At 23.7% G+C, this 17,500-nt stretch overlaps 1 protein-coding gene across 1 annotated transcript in view; it reads left to right on the forward strand.

Annotated features, from left to right (window-relative positions):
- LOC100200641 (DNA polymerase delta catalytic subunit) overlaps positions 1-17,500 on the forward strand; it is a 68,873-nt gene that overhangs the window by 4,100 nt on the left and 47,273 nt on the right. The window contains exons 2-6 of the mRNA XM_065817384.1: positions 9,744-9,973; positions 10,059-10,250; positions 11,991-12,144; positions 12,275-12,507; positions 16,348-16,704. Coding sequence (XP_065673456.1) covers positions 9,744-9,973; positions 10,059-10,250; positions 11,991-12,144; positions 12,275-12,507; positions 16,348-16,704 — 1,166 coding nt within the window. The remainder of the gene's footprint in view (positions 1-9,743; positions 9,974-10,058; positions 10,251-11,990; positions 12,145-12,274; positions 12,508-16,347; positions 16,705-17,500) is intronic.

Here is a 17,500-nt window from a genome sequence, read left to right on the forward strand (position 1 = left end):
ATTCATGCTGGGTGGAAGGACCAATAAACTTACTTAAACATATGCAATTACTAAAAAATCAAACTCAGGAGGTAATTGACATTGTTTTACCGACTTTCAAAAGATCAGCATGGTAAGCTCACCCTGAATCAGTTTTGCAAAGTATGCTCTGTAGTTAAATTGAAGATGAGCGAAAAGTAGCAGTTGATAAAATAGTTAAAATAAGAGGAGCAGGGAATGAGGCACTTCAATTTGGAGATAGATCTTTTAGGATTCGAAAGACTCCTGCCATCATTATGAAAGCAACCTGTTTGTCTGAACTTATAGACTGGAGTGATATTACTGAACCACCTCTAACATGTCATTTATCAACTGAAGCAGTTAAAGAATTTATTAACACTCCAATGAAAGTAACAATGTGGCCTTCCCATACACAATCTGTTGAAAGATGTGTAAAAATGACATCTGAAAGTGTTTGCCATGTCTTTGGTCAGGCCAGAAGAAATACTTACATTCATGGTCAAGTTGCTAGCAGAGAATTAATGTCCAATAATTCTAGTAAGAAAGACATGGTAAACCTCATTAAAAAAAATTAGTTGCAAACTATTATTTAATCATCTTTAGTTAGATAACTATATCTTGGACTTGTTTGTTTATGAAGTAAATATAAACTTATGTGTGTATAAAAAACTTGATGTTCTACTTTTTACTTTAAAATCTAAAACTCTTTCTAAATAAAATAATGAGCTGATATGCATTTAGTTTTTAGTATTACAAAGGTGTGTATATATATTTATATATATATATATATATATATATATATATATATATATATATATATATATATATATAAACTCTATATTATATATATATATCTAAAGAGTTTATATATATATATATATATTTATATACATATATATTTATATATATATATATATATATATATATATATATATATGTATATATATATATATATATATATATATATATATATATATATATATATATATATATATATATATCTAAAGAGTTTAGATATATATATATATATCTAAACTCTTTCTAATTAAATGCGATCTTCTTCGGAGATTACGGCAAACTTCAGTTTAAAGAATAAAAACAAAGTTTAAAAAAATAACAGTTTAAGGGTGAAAAAAAGTAGCTTAAAAGATTTTTATTCCAAAAAAAAAATTATTTTCATGTTTTGCATACTAATTTGCGAAAAAAAAATACTAGCCATCATCAAATTTCAAAAAAAAGTGAAAATCGAAACACCCTAATATATATATATATATGTATATAAATGTATATATATATATATATATATATATATATATATATATATATATATATATATATATATATATATATATATATATATATATATATATATATATATATATATATATTGCGTGTTGTCAGTTAAAATGTTAAAATAGTTAAAACCATTAATTTAATTACAAGTTAATTGTTTTTTAAAAAAACTGCAAAAACTCAAATTTAATTGACCAAAATGTTTTTAAAAACATTCTGAATGTTTTTAATAATATAAACAATGTTTTTATTTTTATTTTTTTTAATAAAATGTTTTTGTTTTTTAATTTTCATTTTGTAAATCATGCACGGAGTGTTGCTACATCGACTATTTTATAGCCTGAGTTGCAATGGAGTGTTGCTACATCGACTATCTTATAGCCTGACACACAAGGGAGTGCTGCTACATCGACTGAGGGTTTGGTTGGGGCAGGCAGTCTATCAAGTAACAAAAAAAAAATTTATATATATATGTATAGATATATATAAAAAAAATGTATACATGTATATATATATATGTATATATGTATAAAATATATATATATGTATAAAAAAATATATATATGTATATATATATATATATGTATATATATATATATACATATATATATATATATATATATATGTATATATATATATATACATATATATATATATATATATATATATATATATATATATATATATATATATATATATATATATATATACATATATATATACATATATATATATATATATATATATATATATATATATATATATATATATATATATATATATATATATATATATATATATGCAGTGATCAAAGTAAGTATCAAACATTGGCGTCCTCTTGACCATTTTTTAGAACTGTTTTAGGGGGACAACCCATCATTGTTTATTTTTACTAAAAAAAAGTGACAATGAATAGTTTTCCTTCTTTAATAGGTTTTAAGAATTGTTTGAGGGGCAGCAATGTTTGAAAACTTTATTTGATCACTGTGTCTGTGTGTGTGTGTGAAAAAATACCGGTCTTACGTTTTAATTTTTACTTTTTGTCAACAAAATACAGAAAAACTTTCTGACAACCAGTTAGGGGTTATATATGTATATGTATATATATATATATATATATATATATATATATATATATATATATATATATATATATATATATATATATAAATACACAGCCTGTAAAATTGGAAGGATTTCAGGTTGGTACAAGAGTGTTATACTTAGCGTCGGATGGGCAAAAATATTTAATTGGATTTTTTGCTTTCTGTTAAAAAAAAGGTAATGATAATTTTATTGTAAAAGCATTGCTTTTTAAGACAGGCTTGGACAGGAATGGCGTGTGATTCAACAGTTTTGCTGACCATGGAAATGATTTTTTTTTTGTTGACAACTTGACCACGACTGTTTAGGTATTTTGATGATTTATGCATTTCAGATATGCGCTGAAAAAAGAAATCGTATGCTAAACAGTTTAGCTCAGCGTTAATAGTTTTTTTTTTCAAATCTGAATACTATGAAAAAAATTATTTTTATAAATAAAAGTTATTCTTTTTTTATGGCTATTGTTTTCTGTGCACACTTTTTGTTGCTAATTTAGCACTGCCTTTCTTTTTATTGTGACAATTTTTCAAAAGCCTTAAATATTATCAGCAAGTGTTATACTAAATTAAACTTACTTCATCTGAATCATTTGCTTTAAAGTCGCAGGACCTTAACCCCCATTTTTCAATAACAGTTCTGTTGGGCATTATGACTTTAATGGATTTGATGAAAGTCATAACTGTTAATCTTTATGGTTTGTTTAGTATAATTTTAGATCAGCTATAAAATATTTAATATCAAATGTTTCAATTTATGATAAAAGGTTTCATAAATTATTAGATTTTAAAAATTGCGCTATAATTATTAGTAAAATAGCTTTAAAACATAAATTTAAAAAAGTTTAAAAATTTAAAATATTTAAAGCAGCATACATTTGAAAAGTAAGTTTCGTTAACTTTTAAATGAATTGATAACCTTGCTATGCGTTTATAAATTTGAGAAAAAACAAAAAATTATTTAAAAAAAAAAGAATGATTTTTTGTAAACAAAACTTGTTGAACTTGAAAAAAGTAATTACGATAAATAAATTATAAACTTACAATGAATGAATAATACATATACTTTACATATATTTATTTTTGCATGTCGACACTTTAAGAGATTTAGCTTGGTAGCTGTATCCGTAGTAAAGCAAAGATAGGTCGGTCTTTGCATTTCCGATCTTAATTTTACTTGCTGTATATATATATATATATATATATATATATATATATATATATATATATATATATATATATATATATATGTATATATATATATATATATGTATATATATACACACACATATGTATATCATATATATATATATATAGCATATATATATGTATATATATATAAATAACATATATATATATACTTATGTTCATATATATATATGTTATATATATATGTTATATATATGTATACATGTAACATATATATATGCATATGTTGCATATATGTATATAATATATATACATATATAACATATATACATATATAACACATATATATATACATATATATAAATATATCACATATATATATATATATATATATATATATATATATATATATATGTATATATGTATATATATATATATATATATATATATATATATATATATATATATATATATATATATATATATACATGTATATATGCTATACTTATTGTAGTATAGCCCTCTCGCAACTCTAAAACTCCAAAACACGAACCTTGATGAATAAGGCCACTTCGCAGAGAAACAACTTAAGCGCGGTACTAACAGGGACGTGGTGGGGATCAAACTTGAAACCACCCTACTTGTGAAGCAAGCGCTGTACCACTACACCACTTCCGTATTTATATATTTATACACCAGATGTATATATATATATAACATGTATAAATATAAATGTATGTGTATATATATAACATAAATATATATATACTATATATATATATATATATATATATATATATATATATATATATATATATATATATATATATATGTATATGTATATGTATATATATCATATATATATATCTATATATATCTATATATATACACACACATATATATATATATATATATATATATATATATATATATATATATATATATATATATATATATATATATATATATATGTAAATGTATACATATATAAATTAGTAAAAAACACTTATCTAATTTTTGTTTTCTTCAACACTGTGTTTCACCATCAGTAGGTTCATCAGGAAGAATAATTTTATAATGCTATTAGAGAATAGAGTGTTATTACTTTTGTAGCCTTATATATATACATATATACATATATATATATACAGTGGAGAAAATAGAATTAGCCTCACCATGTGCTGATCCAATGTTTTGTAAATCTCTAAGCAAATTTGTGCTGTGTATCTTTTGTATTCACACATATATAATTATTGTTACAAACAACACCTTTTTAGATTATAATATAGCATAATTAATTTGCAGTACATTTGATAAAACCATAAAATGTATAATACTTAATATTTGCGGTAGCAAATAGAATTAGCCTTATCAATAATTATTTTCAGTTTACTTGTATATTTTGGTCTGGTGATACGCACTTTTGACTTTTATTATTATTTGTTAGTTAAATACAGACTGTGAAATCATGGCTTATAAAGTTTTTGACATTTGGTTTTTGATACCTGAATTTGACATGGAACGTGGTAAGCATTAAACGAATGAATTATTAGCAGTAATCAAAGCAAGTAAAGATATAGACTTATCTAATCGGAAAATTACAAAAAAAATTAAAAGATCTACAATAGTGGTTAATAATGAATTCAAGATTAGTTTAATTATGGAGCTTATATGGAAAGTGGTGACAAACTTAAAATTGATAATGGTACTAAACAAGTTATTGTACCTCGTGTTGCTGCTCATCTCAAATTTGTGTTGATTTACAATTACCTGTAACTTTTCAACGTGTGAGACAAATCTTATATGAAGATCCAAACACAGTTCGGAAAAGCGTAAACCAAGATTAAAACTTACTGTTCGTCATAAAGAAGTTAGATTACAATTTGCAAAAGAACACATGTCTTCGCAGAAAGAGTGGCATCAAGTTCTCTTTAGTGATGAAAAAAAGTTCAATCTAGATGGTCCTGATGGCTATTAATATTACTGGTATGGTCTTCAAAAAGAAAAAGAAACTCAAATGAGTCGTAACTTTGGTGGTGGAACTGTTATGGTTTGGGGGGCTTTTTCCTTTGCTGGAAAACAACCACTGGCATGGATTTCAACTAAAATATATCCACAGGACTACATTGACTTATTAGAAATTAGTTTGCTTGAACATGGTGAAGAATTGATGGGTGAAAGTTTCACTTTTTAATAAGACAATGCTGCTATCCATAACGCAAAGCATACAAAAGCTTGGTTTTGAAAGAAAAATATTCATGTAATGGAATGGCTCGCATGCAGTCCAGGTCTTAACCCAATTGAAAATCTATGGGGAACACTTTTTAGAAAAATTTATGTAATGGTTAGCAATATGAGTTCGCATTGGAGCTGAAAACTTGAATCAGAGAAACTTGGAATGAAATATCTATAGAAACTATCCAAAATCTTGTGAATAGTATGTCAAGTCTCATATTTGAAGTCATTAAAAATTTAGAAAGCAATACTAAATATTAAATAAGCGTAAAACAAAATATTTTTTGCATTTTCTTATATACAATGTAAATGAGGCTAATTCTCTCCACAAATTGAATACTTTTAATTTTTTTTCCACTTATATTTAATTAAACATACCAATTTATAAAACAAAAGGCTACAAAAATTTATAAAAAATAAGGCTACAAAAGTAATAACACTTTATTATCTAACAGCATTATAAAATTAATAACACTATAATAATGTTATTACTTTTATTATGCACTTATAACTTTAATGATTCATTCTTTGTTTAAACAACATAAGTTTTCCCAAATTTATATTGAAGTAGAAAAACATCAAGGAAAAATAAAGCGGATATTCAAATAGTATTAAAAACTTTAGGAATTTTTACAAATAAATACTTCATATATATATATATATATCTATATATATATATATATATATATATATATATATATATATATATATATATATATATATATATATATATATATATATATATATATATATATATATATATATATATATATATATATATATATATATAAATTAATAAAAGCACTTATTTAATTTTTGATTACTTTAACACTGTGTTTCACCATCAGTAGGTTCATCAGAGCTCTACCTGATGGTGAAACACAGTGCTGAAGTAATCAAAAGTTAGATAAGTGTTTTTACTAATTTATTATTGCTCTGTTCTTTTTCGAACATTGAGCACTCTGTTTGTAGAATACACTAACATAATTTATATATATATATATATATATATATATATATATATATATATATATATATATATATATATATATATATATATATATATATATATATATATATATGTATATGTATATATATATATATATGTATATATATATATATATATGTATATATATGTATATGTATATGTATATATATATATGTATATATATATATATATATATATATATATATATATATATATATATATATCAGGGTTTTAGCTAGCCCAATGGTGCCACGTATAACGCAGAATTCCCAATGGGCTTAAAATTCCCAAAAGTCAATGACCTTTTTTTTTTTTAGAGTGTTTTATTAAGTTTTTTAGGATCTTTTCTAGAAAATTCCCATCATTTTCTAGAACAACAAACAATAAAAATTCCCGCGCGAATACTTGCGTATATTACGCGTACAAGAGAAAAGAGCAAAGCGAGAGGTTCAGAGTTAGATCCTTACCACGTCCCTGGTAGTACTGTGCTCAACTTGTTTCTTTGCGCAGCGGCCTTGTTCGTTAAGGTTCCTGTTTCGGAGTTATAGAGTTAAGAGAGGGTTATAAGCATAAGTAGCCTCCTCAACTGTAGTGGCCTTCTGGGCCTTATAGAGGTGAATTATTTAAAAAAAAAGAAAGAAAAAAGTATATATGTTTATATATATATATATGTGTGTGTATATGTACATATATGTATATATATATGTATATATATATATATATTTATATATGTATATATATATATATATGTATATATAAATATATATATATATAATATATATATATATATATATAGAAATATATATATAAACATATATACATATATATATATATAGATATATATACATATATATATATATATATATATATATATATATATATATATATATATATATATATGTATATATATAAATACATATATATATATATATATATATGTATATATATATATATATATATATATATATATATATATATATATATATATATATATATATATATATATATATATATATGTATAAATGTATATACATACATATATATATTTATATATATATAAATATAAATAAATATATATGATTAAACAGGCCTTGGCGGGAGTAAATAAGCGCAAGGGCGGAGAAAACTCTCCTAAAACCAACATGGCTAGCTATGCGAGCTGCTCTTCTAAACTACATTTTATGAGAGCTTTTGGTTTTTCCACAAGCTATCTGTTTAATATATAAAAGTTGCCTATTAAATACAAAATTTAGTTTTATACTTATTACTAGCATATTTTTCTAACGTTAATGTTACAATAATATACACATAACAAGAGTCATTTATTGCGTCGTGAAAAAATTCTTTAGACGTAAAATTTTTTAACTTGGCAAAAACCTATGACTGTTTATTATCCAATGAATTAAATTTTTTTGACTTGCGTTTTTCATTTTAGTTACTATAATTATTAAACTTTTGAGAGAAAAATACTTTTGCGAGAGCTGTAAGTTGCTCCCATAAACTGTTTTCGGGGAGTGTGGGCGAGAGGGAGAGCTAATGCTCTCACTTCCTGCTGAGGCCTTAATATATATATATATATATATATATATATATATATATATATATATATATATATATATATATATATATATATATATATATATACAGGGGCGTACCCACCGATTTTTTCACAGTCGCCCTTTGGGCAACTAAAACTGTTTTTATTTCTTGTTTGATTATCATAGTGATAAACTAGAAAAAAAGTTAACACTGTTGCATAAAAGAAAAACGATTTAGAATATATAATAAGGTGACCAATGGCTTTTTTATTTATTTATTACATTTAAGAGTGTATCATAAAAATCTTACTTTTATTTGGTGCTTGCACTCTATGGAATAACATTCTTTTATCTAGCTTATTAAAAAATTTAAACAAAAGTTGTACGATTGATGATGAATGCTTATTTAAAAAAATAAACAAATATAAATAATATTGATTAAAAAAATTCGAATAAAAAAGAAAATGTTATGCTGACATAATATGCTAAAACTCTTTGGAATTTAATGTGCTTGAATAAACTATAAAATCTGTAAATTGTGATAAATATTTTAGGACTTAAAGTAACTGACTAACATGGAAACCACAAGCTTGGAGTAAAACAATAAAGTTAGTTTCTCTTGGTATTTGTTTATTATTTTGCTTTACTCAAAAATACTCAGCCCAAACATTGTTTTATCATTCTCTTTAATATAAAAACAACTTGTCTCGGCACTCTGGAACCCCTTTAAAACTCAAAAAATTGTTTTTTTTGTCCGAATTTTAATTGTCCGAACAATTTTACTTTAAGATGCTACTAAGTTGCTAAACTTTTCAAAGTTATTAAATTGGCATTGATTTAAGATTGTGAAAGGCCCCAAAAAATGAAGTTTTTTCATTAAATTTATAATCAAATGTGAGCAATTCATATAAGACATTGTTACTTTACAATATATTGCATTATGTAAAATTTAAAATTAAAAAATGCTTCTTAGCTAAGTTTTAAAAAGGTGCCACCAATTCTAAATATATTGAAAAGGGAAGCATTCGCTCCCTTGCATCCCTGCCTTTCCTACTGTATTTATACACACACACACACACATATATATATATATATATATATATATATATATATATATATATATACATATATATATATATATATACATATATATATATATATATATACATATATATATATATATATATATATATATATATATATATATATATATATATATATATATATATATATATAATAAATTACTTAATATTTTAAGTTAAGGATATTTATTTTCATTTGAAAAGTATTTGATTTACAGTTTTCATATGCTAATGTAAAGTAACCTAAAGTTTTGTTACATTAAATTTGTACAAGCTTCATCAGTATTATATTTTATGAAGCTTGTACCAATGTATTTATTTTTTTGTATATAAAAGTTGATATTGTTGTTATATTTAGGATCAGCTCTCCTAGGAATGCCTGGACCAACTAGTGGTCCTACGCAGATTGTGCGATTTTTTGGTGTTACAATGCAAGGTAACAGTGTTCTTTGTCATATTCATGGGTTTGTTCCTTACTTCTATATTGTGGCTCCACAAGATTTTAAGCAAGAAAAATGTAGCCAGTATCGTGATTGCTTAGACAATGCTATTCTTGCTGATATGAAATCTAAAAATGATATTTCTCAAGTTAGCTTTTAAATTAATGGTATTTTTTAACATCAAGGTAACTGTATTTTTATTATTTAGGTTTTACAAAAGTAATTATTTTTAGGCTGTACTAAATGTTGAACCAGTGATGAAAGCAAGTATATATGGTTATAATTTTAACAAGAAGCGTTTATTTCTTCGTATCACAGTTGCTCTGCAAAAACTTATTGCACCAGCAAAACGAATTTTAGAAGGTGGCTTATCTATATTTGGACCAGGAGGTTGCCATACTTTTGAAAGTAATATTGATTTTGAGGTTTGTTATTTTCGAAATAATGTATATATTGTTTATACAGAAATAATGTATTAAAAATTAAACTACTTACCTGGCCTAACATACCTAAGTAATCTTTTACGAAGCAAAAATTTTTCTAAAGCCCTAAAAGTCATTATTTTTTATTTTAAATCAAATCTTTGTTCAAAGGAAAAGTTTTGTTAGTTTACTATATGTTTCAAAATCATAATCTCTGTGTCAAAATCGGAATGTTTTTTCAGCAAACATTTAGTTATTTTTTGCCCTAATTCCCAATTCTTGTCTTGTTTGGAGTGGTCATTGCTTTTATTGAAGATTATCCCCCACATAATTTTTTGTTTCTGATGAAGTCTTTGGCTTGAAGAGCAAGTTTTGTACTTTTTTCAGATGCCATTAAGAAGAATTCCACATCTTGCATTTCTGCCAAGCTAAATATTTTTAATTTAAATTGAGGATCTAAGAAAGTAAGAAAGACCAATGGCAATATTGTGGAAGGAAATTTGGGAAATTCTCTTCTGACATTTTTTCCTATAATAGTATTGTAATTTTTCTCCTCAAGTAATGCTTTTGCATGTTAGGCAAATAATTTTGAATATTTTAAATTATTGATTGTCAAAAATCCTTTTGGTTTGTATATAAAATCATTTTCTTAGGTATGTCAATAACAACTACAATGTCTCAATCAGAATATAAATTTTTTGGCTACTTTTTTTGACTTTAATAAATAATTTTGTTAGAGTTTTAAGCTAGAGTTTTGTTCATAAAGATAAAAAATAAAGGAAAAAATAAAATTATCTAAAGCCAAGAAAAGGGTCCTTGACAATTAGGAAAGTCCCTCAGTATATACAATTAGGAATGGTCAAATAAACAGACCGTATAGAGGCTAGTTAACAAACTGAACTACGATTCAAACTTGTTTTAAATCACTTTCATGTAAGTTGGTTTTGTACCTAATGACTTTATTGTCAAAGAATGCATATCGAAAAGGAAAAGTACAGCCAAATCATTGTGAGTTGGTCTCTTTTTTTCTTAAATTGAAATCATTTAGTCTCTCTGCTGGTAATTCAGTTAAGTGAAATTTTTTTATGTTTTTTCTTAACTTTTTAGCACAAATTTGATTTTTGAGACCAGCTAAATATTACAACAATTTTTTTTTGTCATTTAATACATATCTATATATTTTTATTTTTTTGCTTTTTCAATTTTCCAAAACTTTTTTAGAAGGAAAAAACATTAAAAAAGTTGCCCACCATTGTTAATGCCACTGAATTGAATATTCATTTGTAATTTTATGCATAACATAAGTTAAGATATCTACAGTTAAGATATCTTCAGGAACTAGATCAAATTAGTTGTGATGAAGTGATATGATATCACAAGTTTTCTACTTGTTCCCTGTGTTATAAAATCTTTGACTTTCTCTCCAAAAAAAAAGACATAACATAAATTACATAATCTCCAACAACCTTTTTCATTTTTTTTGGAAAAAAAAGAAAAAGGTTGTTGGAACTGGGTTTGAACATTCAAAAATTTGGGTCATATTTTATTATATCACGAATCATCAAAATATTTGAAGGTGCAAAGATTCAAAAATGTGATATACTATAACTGTTGTTGAAGTTATGACTTAAGAATATGAACATTTTAGAAATTATTTTACATATTCTGAACATTTTTTATTATTTTAGAATTAAAGCAAAAAATTTTTTAGTGAAAAGTTGTATATTAGAGTATTTTTTATAGGTTCGATTTATGGTTGATACTAATACATATGGATGCAATTGGATTGAATTACCAAAAGGTTCATATCAAGTGCGAAAAGGTTCATCAATAAAGTCACGTTGCCAAATAGAAGTAGATGTTGCTTTTGATAAGTTCATTAGTCATGAACCAGAAGGTTTCTCTTTCAATAAATTTAGCCCTTTTAATATATATAAATAATAATAAATAATAAATAAAATGATAAATAAAATAAATAATTAATGTATTAACAGTAGCAAAGATTAACTTAAAAAAATCTTTTTTAGGCCAATGGGATAAAATTGCACCAATAAGAATTCTTAGTTTTGACATTGAGTGTGCTGGGCGCAAAGGTATATTTCCAGAGCCTGAAAAAGATAAAGTTATTCAAATCGCAAATATGGTTATTTATCAAGGTGAAAAAGAACCATTTATACGTAATGTCTTTACGCTTGATACTTGCGCGCCTATTGTTGGAAGTCAAGTTCTTACTTATCAGAATGAAAGTGATCTTTTCAAAGTATTTTATTTTAAATTAATGTTAAAATTCTAACTTTATGTATATATATATATATATTTATATATATATATATATATATATATATATATATATATATATATATATATATATATATGTATATATATATGTATATATATATATATATATATATATATATATATATGTATATATATATGTATATATATATATATATATATAATATATATATATATATATATATATATATATATATATATATATATATATATATATATATATATATATATATATATATACATACAGGCCTCGGTGGGAAGAAATAATTGATAGAGTGGTAAAAAACTGTCCTAAAATAAACATGACGAGGCATGACAAATTTTTTTTTTTTTTTGAATGAACGTTGACGTTCATATCTTTACTTAATGACAAACGTCTAATTTAAGAACTATTTGTCATATAAGGAATTTTTATTTTCGAATAATTTTTATTCTAGTTGATAAGTTATTGAATTTATCAATTATGCTTATTGAATTTTATTAATTTTTATTTCTTCGAAACCATTTTTTATGCATTTGCAAAGTGCGCACAAGTTAATGATAATTAATATGGAATGACCTAACGATGGTAAATTGTTATCCATTGATACTAAATAATGAATTTTCTCATGCTTTTTCCATGCTCTAGTTAACACATGCAAAAACCATGCTAAAACATTTCTTGTTTAAAACTTTTCTTGTTTAAAACTTTTAAAAATAATATTATATTAAGTATTTAATAAGTTAATAAAAATATATTATTAGCGTTGTTAAATGCACAATAAAAAATAAAAACTATAATAAACTTATTAATTCTATATATTCTATTAGATTGTATATATTTCAGTAAAACTTTAATACTCTTTTCAGCATTTTAAAAGTGTTTTTATTATGCAAATAAACAATACTTCATTTAAATAAAACTAAGAAAATTAAAAAAAAATATGAAAATTAAAAAAAAAAAGCAGAAAAAAACTACAGAAAAAAGCAATCATAATGTTTTAGCATGGTTTCTTTAAAGTATTTGCAAATGCATTTATTGTAAGTAAAATTTTTTATGCTTTAGTTAACGCATGCATAAAATTGATTACTATCTTTGATACTTAGTACTTAGTTATTTTACTTAATAGTTACACTATTGAAAGAAATAATCATGTTTTCGCATAGTTTTTTTCAAGTCTTTTAAACGTGTTCTAAATTTTAGTAACTAATTGTTTTTCATTATAAACATGTGTTTTTCATAATAAATAAAAAACTATCAATAGCATAACTATTTGGAAAAAAAACTGCTGAAGTAATGTGTGTGTTTTTAAAAACGTTTCTATATTTTTGCATTTGCAAAAATATAGAAACATGATGTATATTTAATGTTCATTTAGAAACGTGATGTTTATTTTCTGTCTTTTTTTTTAACAAAAGCTTGCAATTTTGTTGATTTGTTGCACCATATCAAGCATGTGTTTGTTACAATAATATTACAAGAATATATGCATAACAACTGTCGATTATTGCAGTATAAAAAGGTTCTTTAGATGAGCTTTGTTTTCACTGCTTATAAAAAATTTTTTTATTTTCTTAATGTAATAGAACGCAGACATTTTCAGAGTTATTAAAAATAAATATTAAAATGACTGCGAATGAGTATACTTTTATGAGAGCTATAAGTTGCTCCCGTAAACCCCCAACATTTAAAGTTAGCTGGTTGCTATTTTTTATCAAAAAATTTCAGATTTAGCAGAGTCCTCACATATTCTAGTCATTTTTCCTTATAGGGCTGAGTGCAGACTAGAAATAATTTGCTTAAATAAAAAAATATTGTAAATTGTTGTTAACATTCACTTTTCTACTTTCACATAAAGCACATCCAATATATGCACCATTAGTTTTTTTGTACTTGAACTGAATGCTTATTTTAAAAAAAGAATAGGGCTTTATGAATACTTAAACCCCTTCCTTTTAATGTTTTGTAATTATTAAGATCTTATTTGTTACAATAGCCTGAAAACTATCGATATTAAAAATTTTTAAATATATATATACACCGTTAGTAGGTCTTTTTTCCATATAATGGTAACATAAATTAAAAAAAAATATATAAATTTTAACTGAAATATGTTAAAAGACATGAAAAAATATTGTTTTTTAAATTGATAGATTACTTTTTTCAACCAAAACCCTCAGTCAATAGAGCAACACTTCTTAAATGTTCTACTTATTTCTCACTTGATGTAGGTGATGTAGTTACACTCCTTGTATTCTCTACTTATTTTCAGTTGATTAATGTACACTACTAGCATATTCTATCTATTTGTCAGATGATGTAGGTACATTACATACACACTAATTAAATTAAACTATAATAAAAAAGAAAAAAATTTAAGAAAAAACAACATTGTGTTAACTTTAAATACAAAGAGTTGTTAAGACCTTCTTTTTTTTAGCTCAAATGTTAGTTGTAAGCTTTTGCCTTAGAGTGTGTATTTACATATATATATATGGAAAAACCGGCGTTGTCACATTTAAAAAGTATTGAGAAAGTATTTGTTGATCATTAATAAATGTCTTTATTTAAAGCAAAGAAAAAAAAATTTTGTATAAAAAATTACAAAATGTTTTGTTTTGAATAAATTTTAAATAAAATAATTATAATATAAATTTTTTTAAATTGCTTAGTTTCATTTGCTTTAAATAAAGACTTTTATTAATGATCAATAAATACTTTCTCAAAAATTTTTAACAGTGACAACGCCGGTTTTTCCACAGAGCTCTACATATATATATAAATATATATATATATATATTTATATATATATATATATATATATGTATATATATATATACACACATAAATATATATATATATATTTATATATATATATATATATATATAGATATATATATATATTTACGAAAATTGTTCTTTTCAATGTCGACTTTAAACTGGTTTTTTTTTTTTTTGCTTGTGTATGTATGTCAATGTATTTATGTGCATACATACATTGACAAAAATACATCCACGCATTTGAAAAAAAAATTTAATTTTAATTCACCTCTACAAGGCCGAGAAGGCCACTACAGTCAAAGAGACTACTGAAGATACATACATACATACATACATACATACATACATACATACATTCATACATACATACATACATACATTCGTACATACATACATACATACATACATACATACATACATACATACATACATACATACATACATACATACATACATACATACATATATACATACACACATACACACATATATACTTACTTACATGCATGCATACACTCATACATACATACATACATACATACATACATACATACATACATACATACATACATACATACATACATACATACATACATATATACATACATGCATACGTACATGCATACATACATGCATACGTACATGCATACATACGTACATGCATTCATATGTACATGCATACACTTGTATCCTACATTCAATTAAAAAGTAACTTTATTTTTTGAAAATCAAATTAAATCAAATGCATTCTGAAATAGATTTACATTTCATGGAATATTTACATACAGTACAAGTACTAATTTTAGGTAAACACCATAATAAGAAACTAAAAAAAAAAAAAAAAAAAAACGTTAAACAAAATAATGGTTCAACGAATAACTTTATGGAATAATAATTAAGAAATTAAATAAATTTAGGAAAAAATTTAATTTACTTTTATACATATCTAGAATAAAATACTTTTATACATACCATATCTAGAATAAAAGACTTTTATCTAGAAAAAATACTAGATAGTGTTTTTTTTTTTACTCTTTCCTTTAGGCATGGTCTGACTTTGTAAATGAAGTTGATCCAGATATGATAACAGGATACAATATAGTTAACTTTGATTTTCCATACCTTCTTAATCGAGCCAAGGTGCTCAATGTTCCACATTTTTCCTATCTCGGTCGAATATTGAGTGAAAAGACAACTATATCAAGTACTGTATTTCAATCTCGTGCATATGGCAAGCGTGAAAATAAAGTTATCAACACTACAGGAGTTGTTCAATTTGATCTACTACATATTTTATTGCGTGATTACAAGCTACGGTCTTATACTTTAAATTCAGTGAGCTATCATTTTTTAAAAGAACAAAAAGAAGATGTTCATCATGCCATTATTTCTGATTTGCAGGTAGTATTTTTTTATTTGTTCTAATGCACCCTGTGAAATCAATAATCATATCTGAAATGATCAAATAAATCTTTTTATGGTTGCGATGTATACACCATATGAGTACATTTTTAGATGTTTTTTAAAATCCTTTAGTTTTAGATTAGTTTTATTAAAACACTTTTATTCTTAAACAATATACTTAATGAGTTTTTAATTTTTTGTTTTACGCTTGAGCTTAAATTTTTAAAAATTCAGAAACAAATATCATTAATAAAATTGTCCTTCTGGCCTTATTATAAAGAAAATAGCTTGATGTGATATTTTTCACCTGAAATTTCAACTGAAATTTGTTGTCAGCAAGCATGATTATGTGTGGTCGTCATGAGGTTTCTTCGAGCAATTGTTAGCAATGTGATTTAGCGTTTCCTACATTTAAAATTTTTTTTATTTGTTAATTTTTCTTGATAAATACTTTTATTAAAAAATTACATAATAAGATTGCTAAAAAAAAATTGCTAACAAAATTCATTATCAACTAGACAAGTCAGAAAAGTTCTTTTAACTTCCCAACTTCATATTTTTTTTATGCTTTTAATTGCATTTTTTTTTTTACCAAGTTTTTATTGATCTTACTTTTATGAGCAAAATTTCTTTTCTTTGTTATTGTTTTGATTTATTAATTTTACAATATTAGCTTAACTAAATAATAGTTAACTGCTTTAGTATATCATGATTTAATTATAAAGTTGTTATATTGAATTTGTTTAAAACAAATTCATATTTAATGTTTTCTTTTCACTCAAATTTTTAATAT

This window comes from Hydra vulgaris, chromosome 14, assembly GCF_038396675.1.
Source record: "Hydra vulgaris chromosome 14, alternate assembly HydraT2T_AEP".
In the NCBI taxonomy this organism is placed as follows: Eukaryota; Metazoa; Cnidaria; class Hydrozoa; order Anthoathecata; family Hydridae; genus Hydra; species Hydra vulgaris.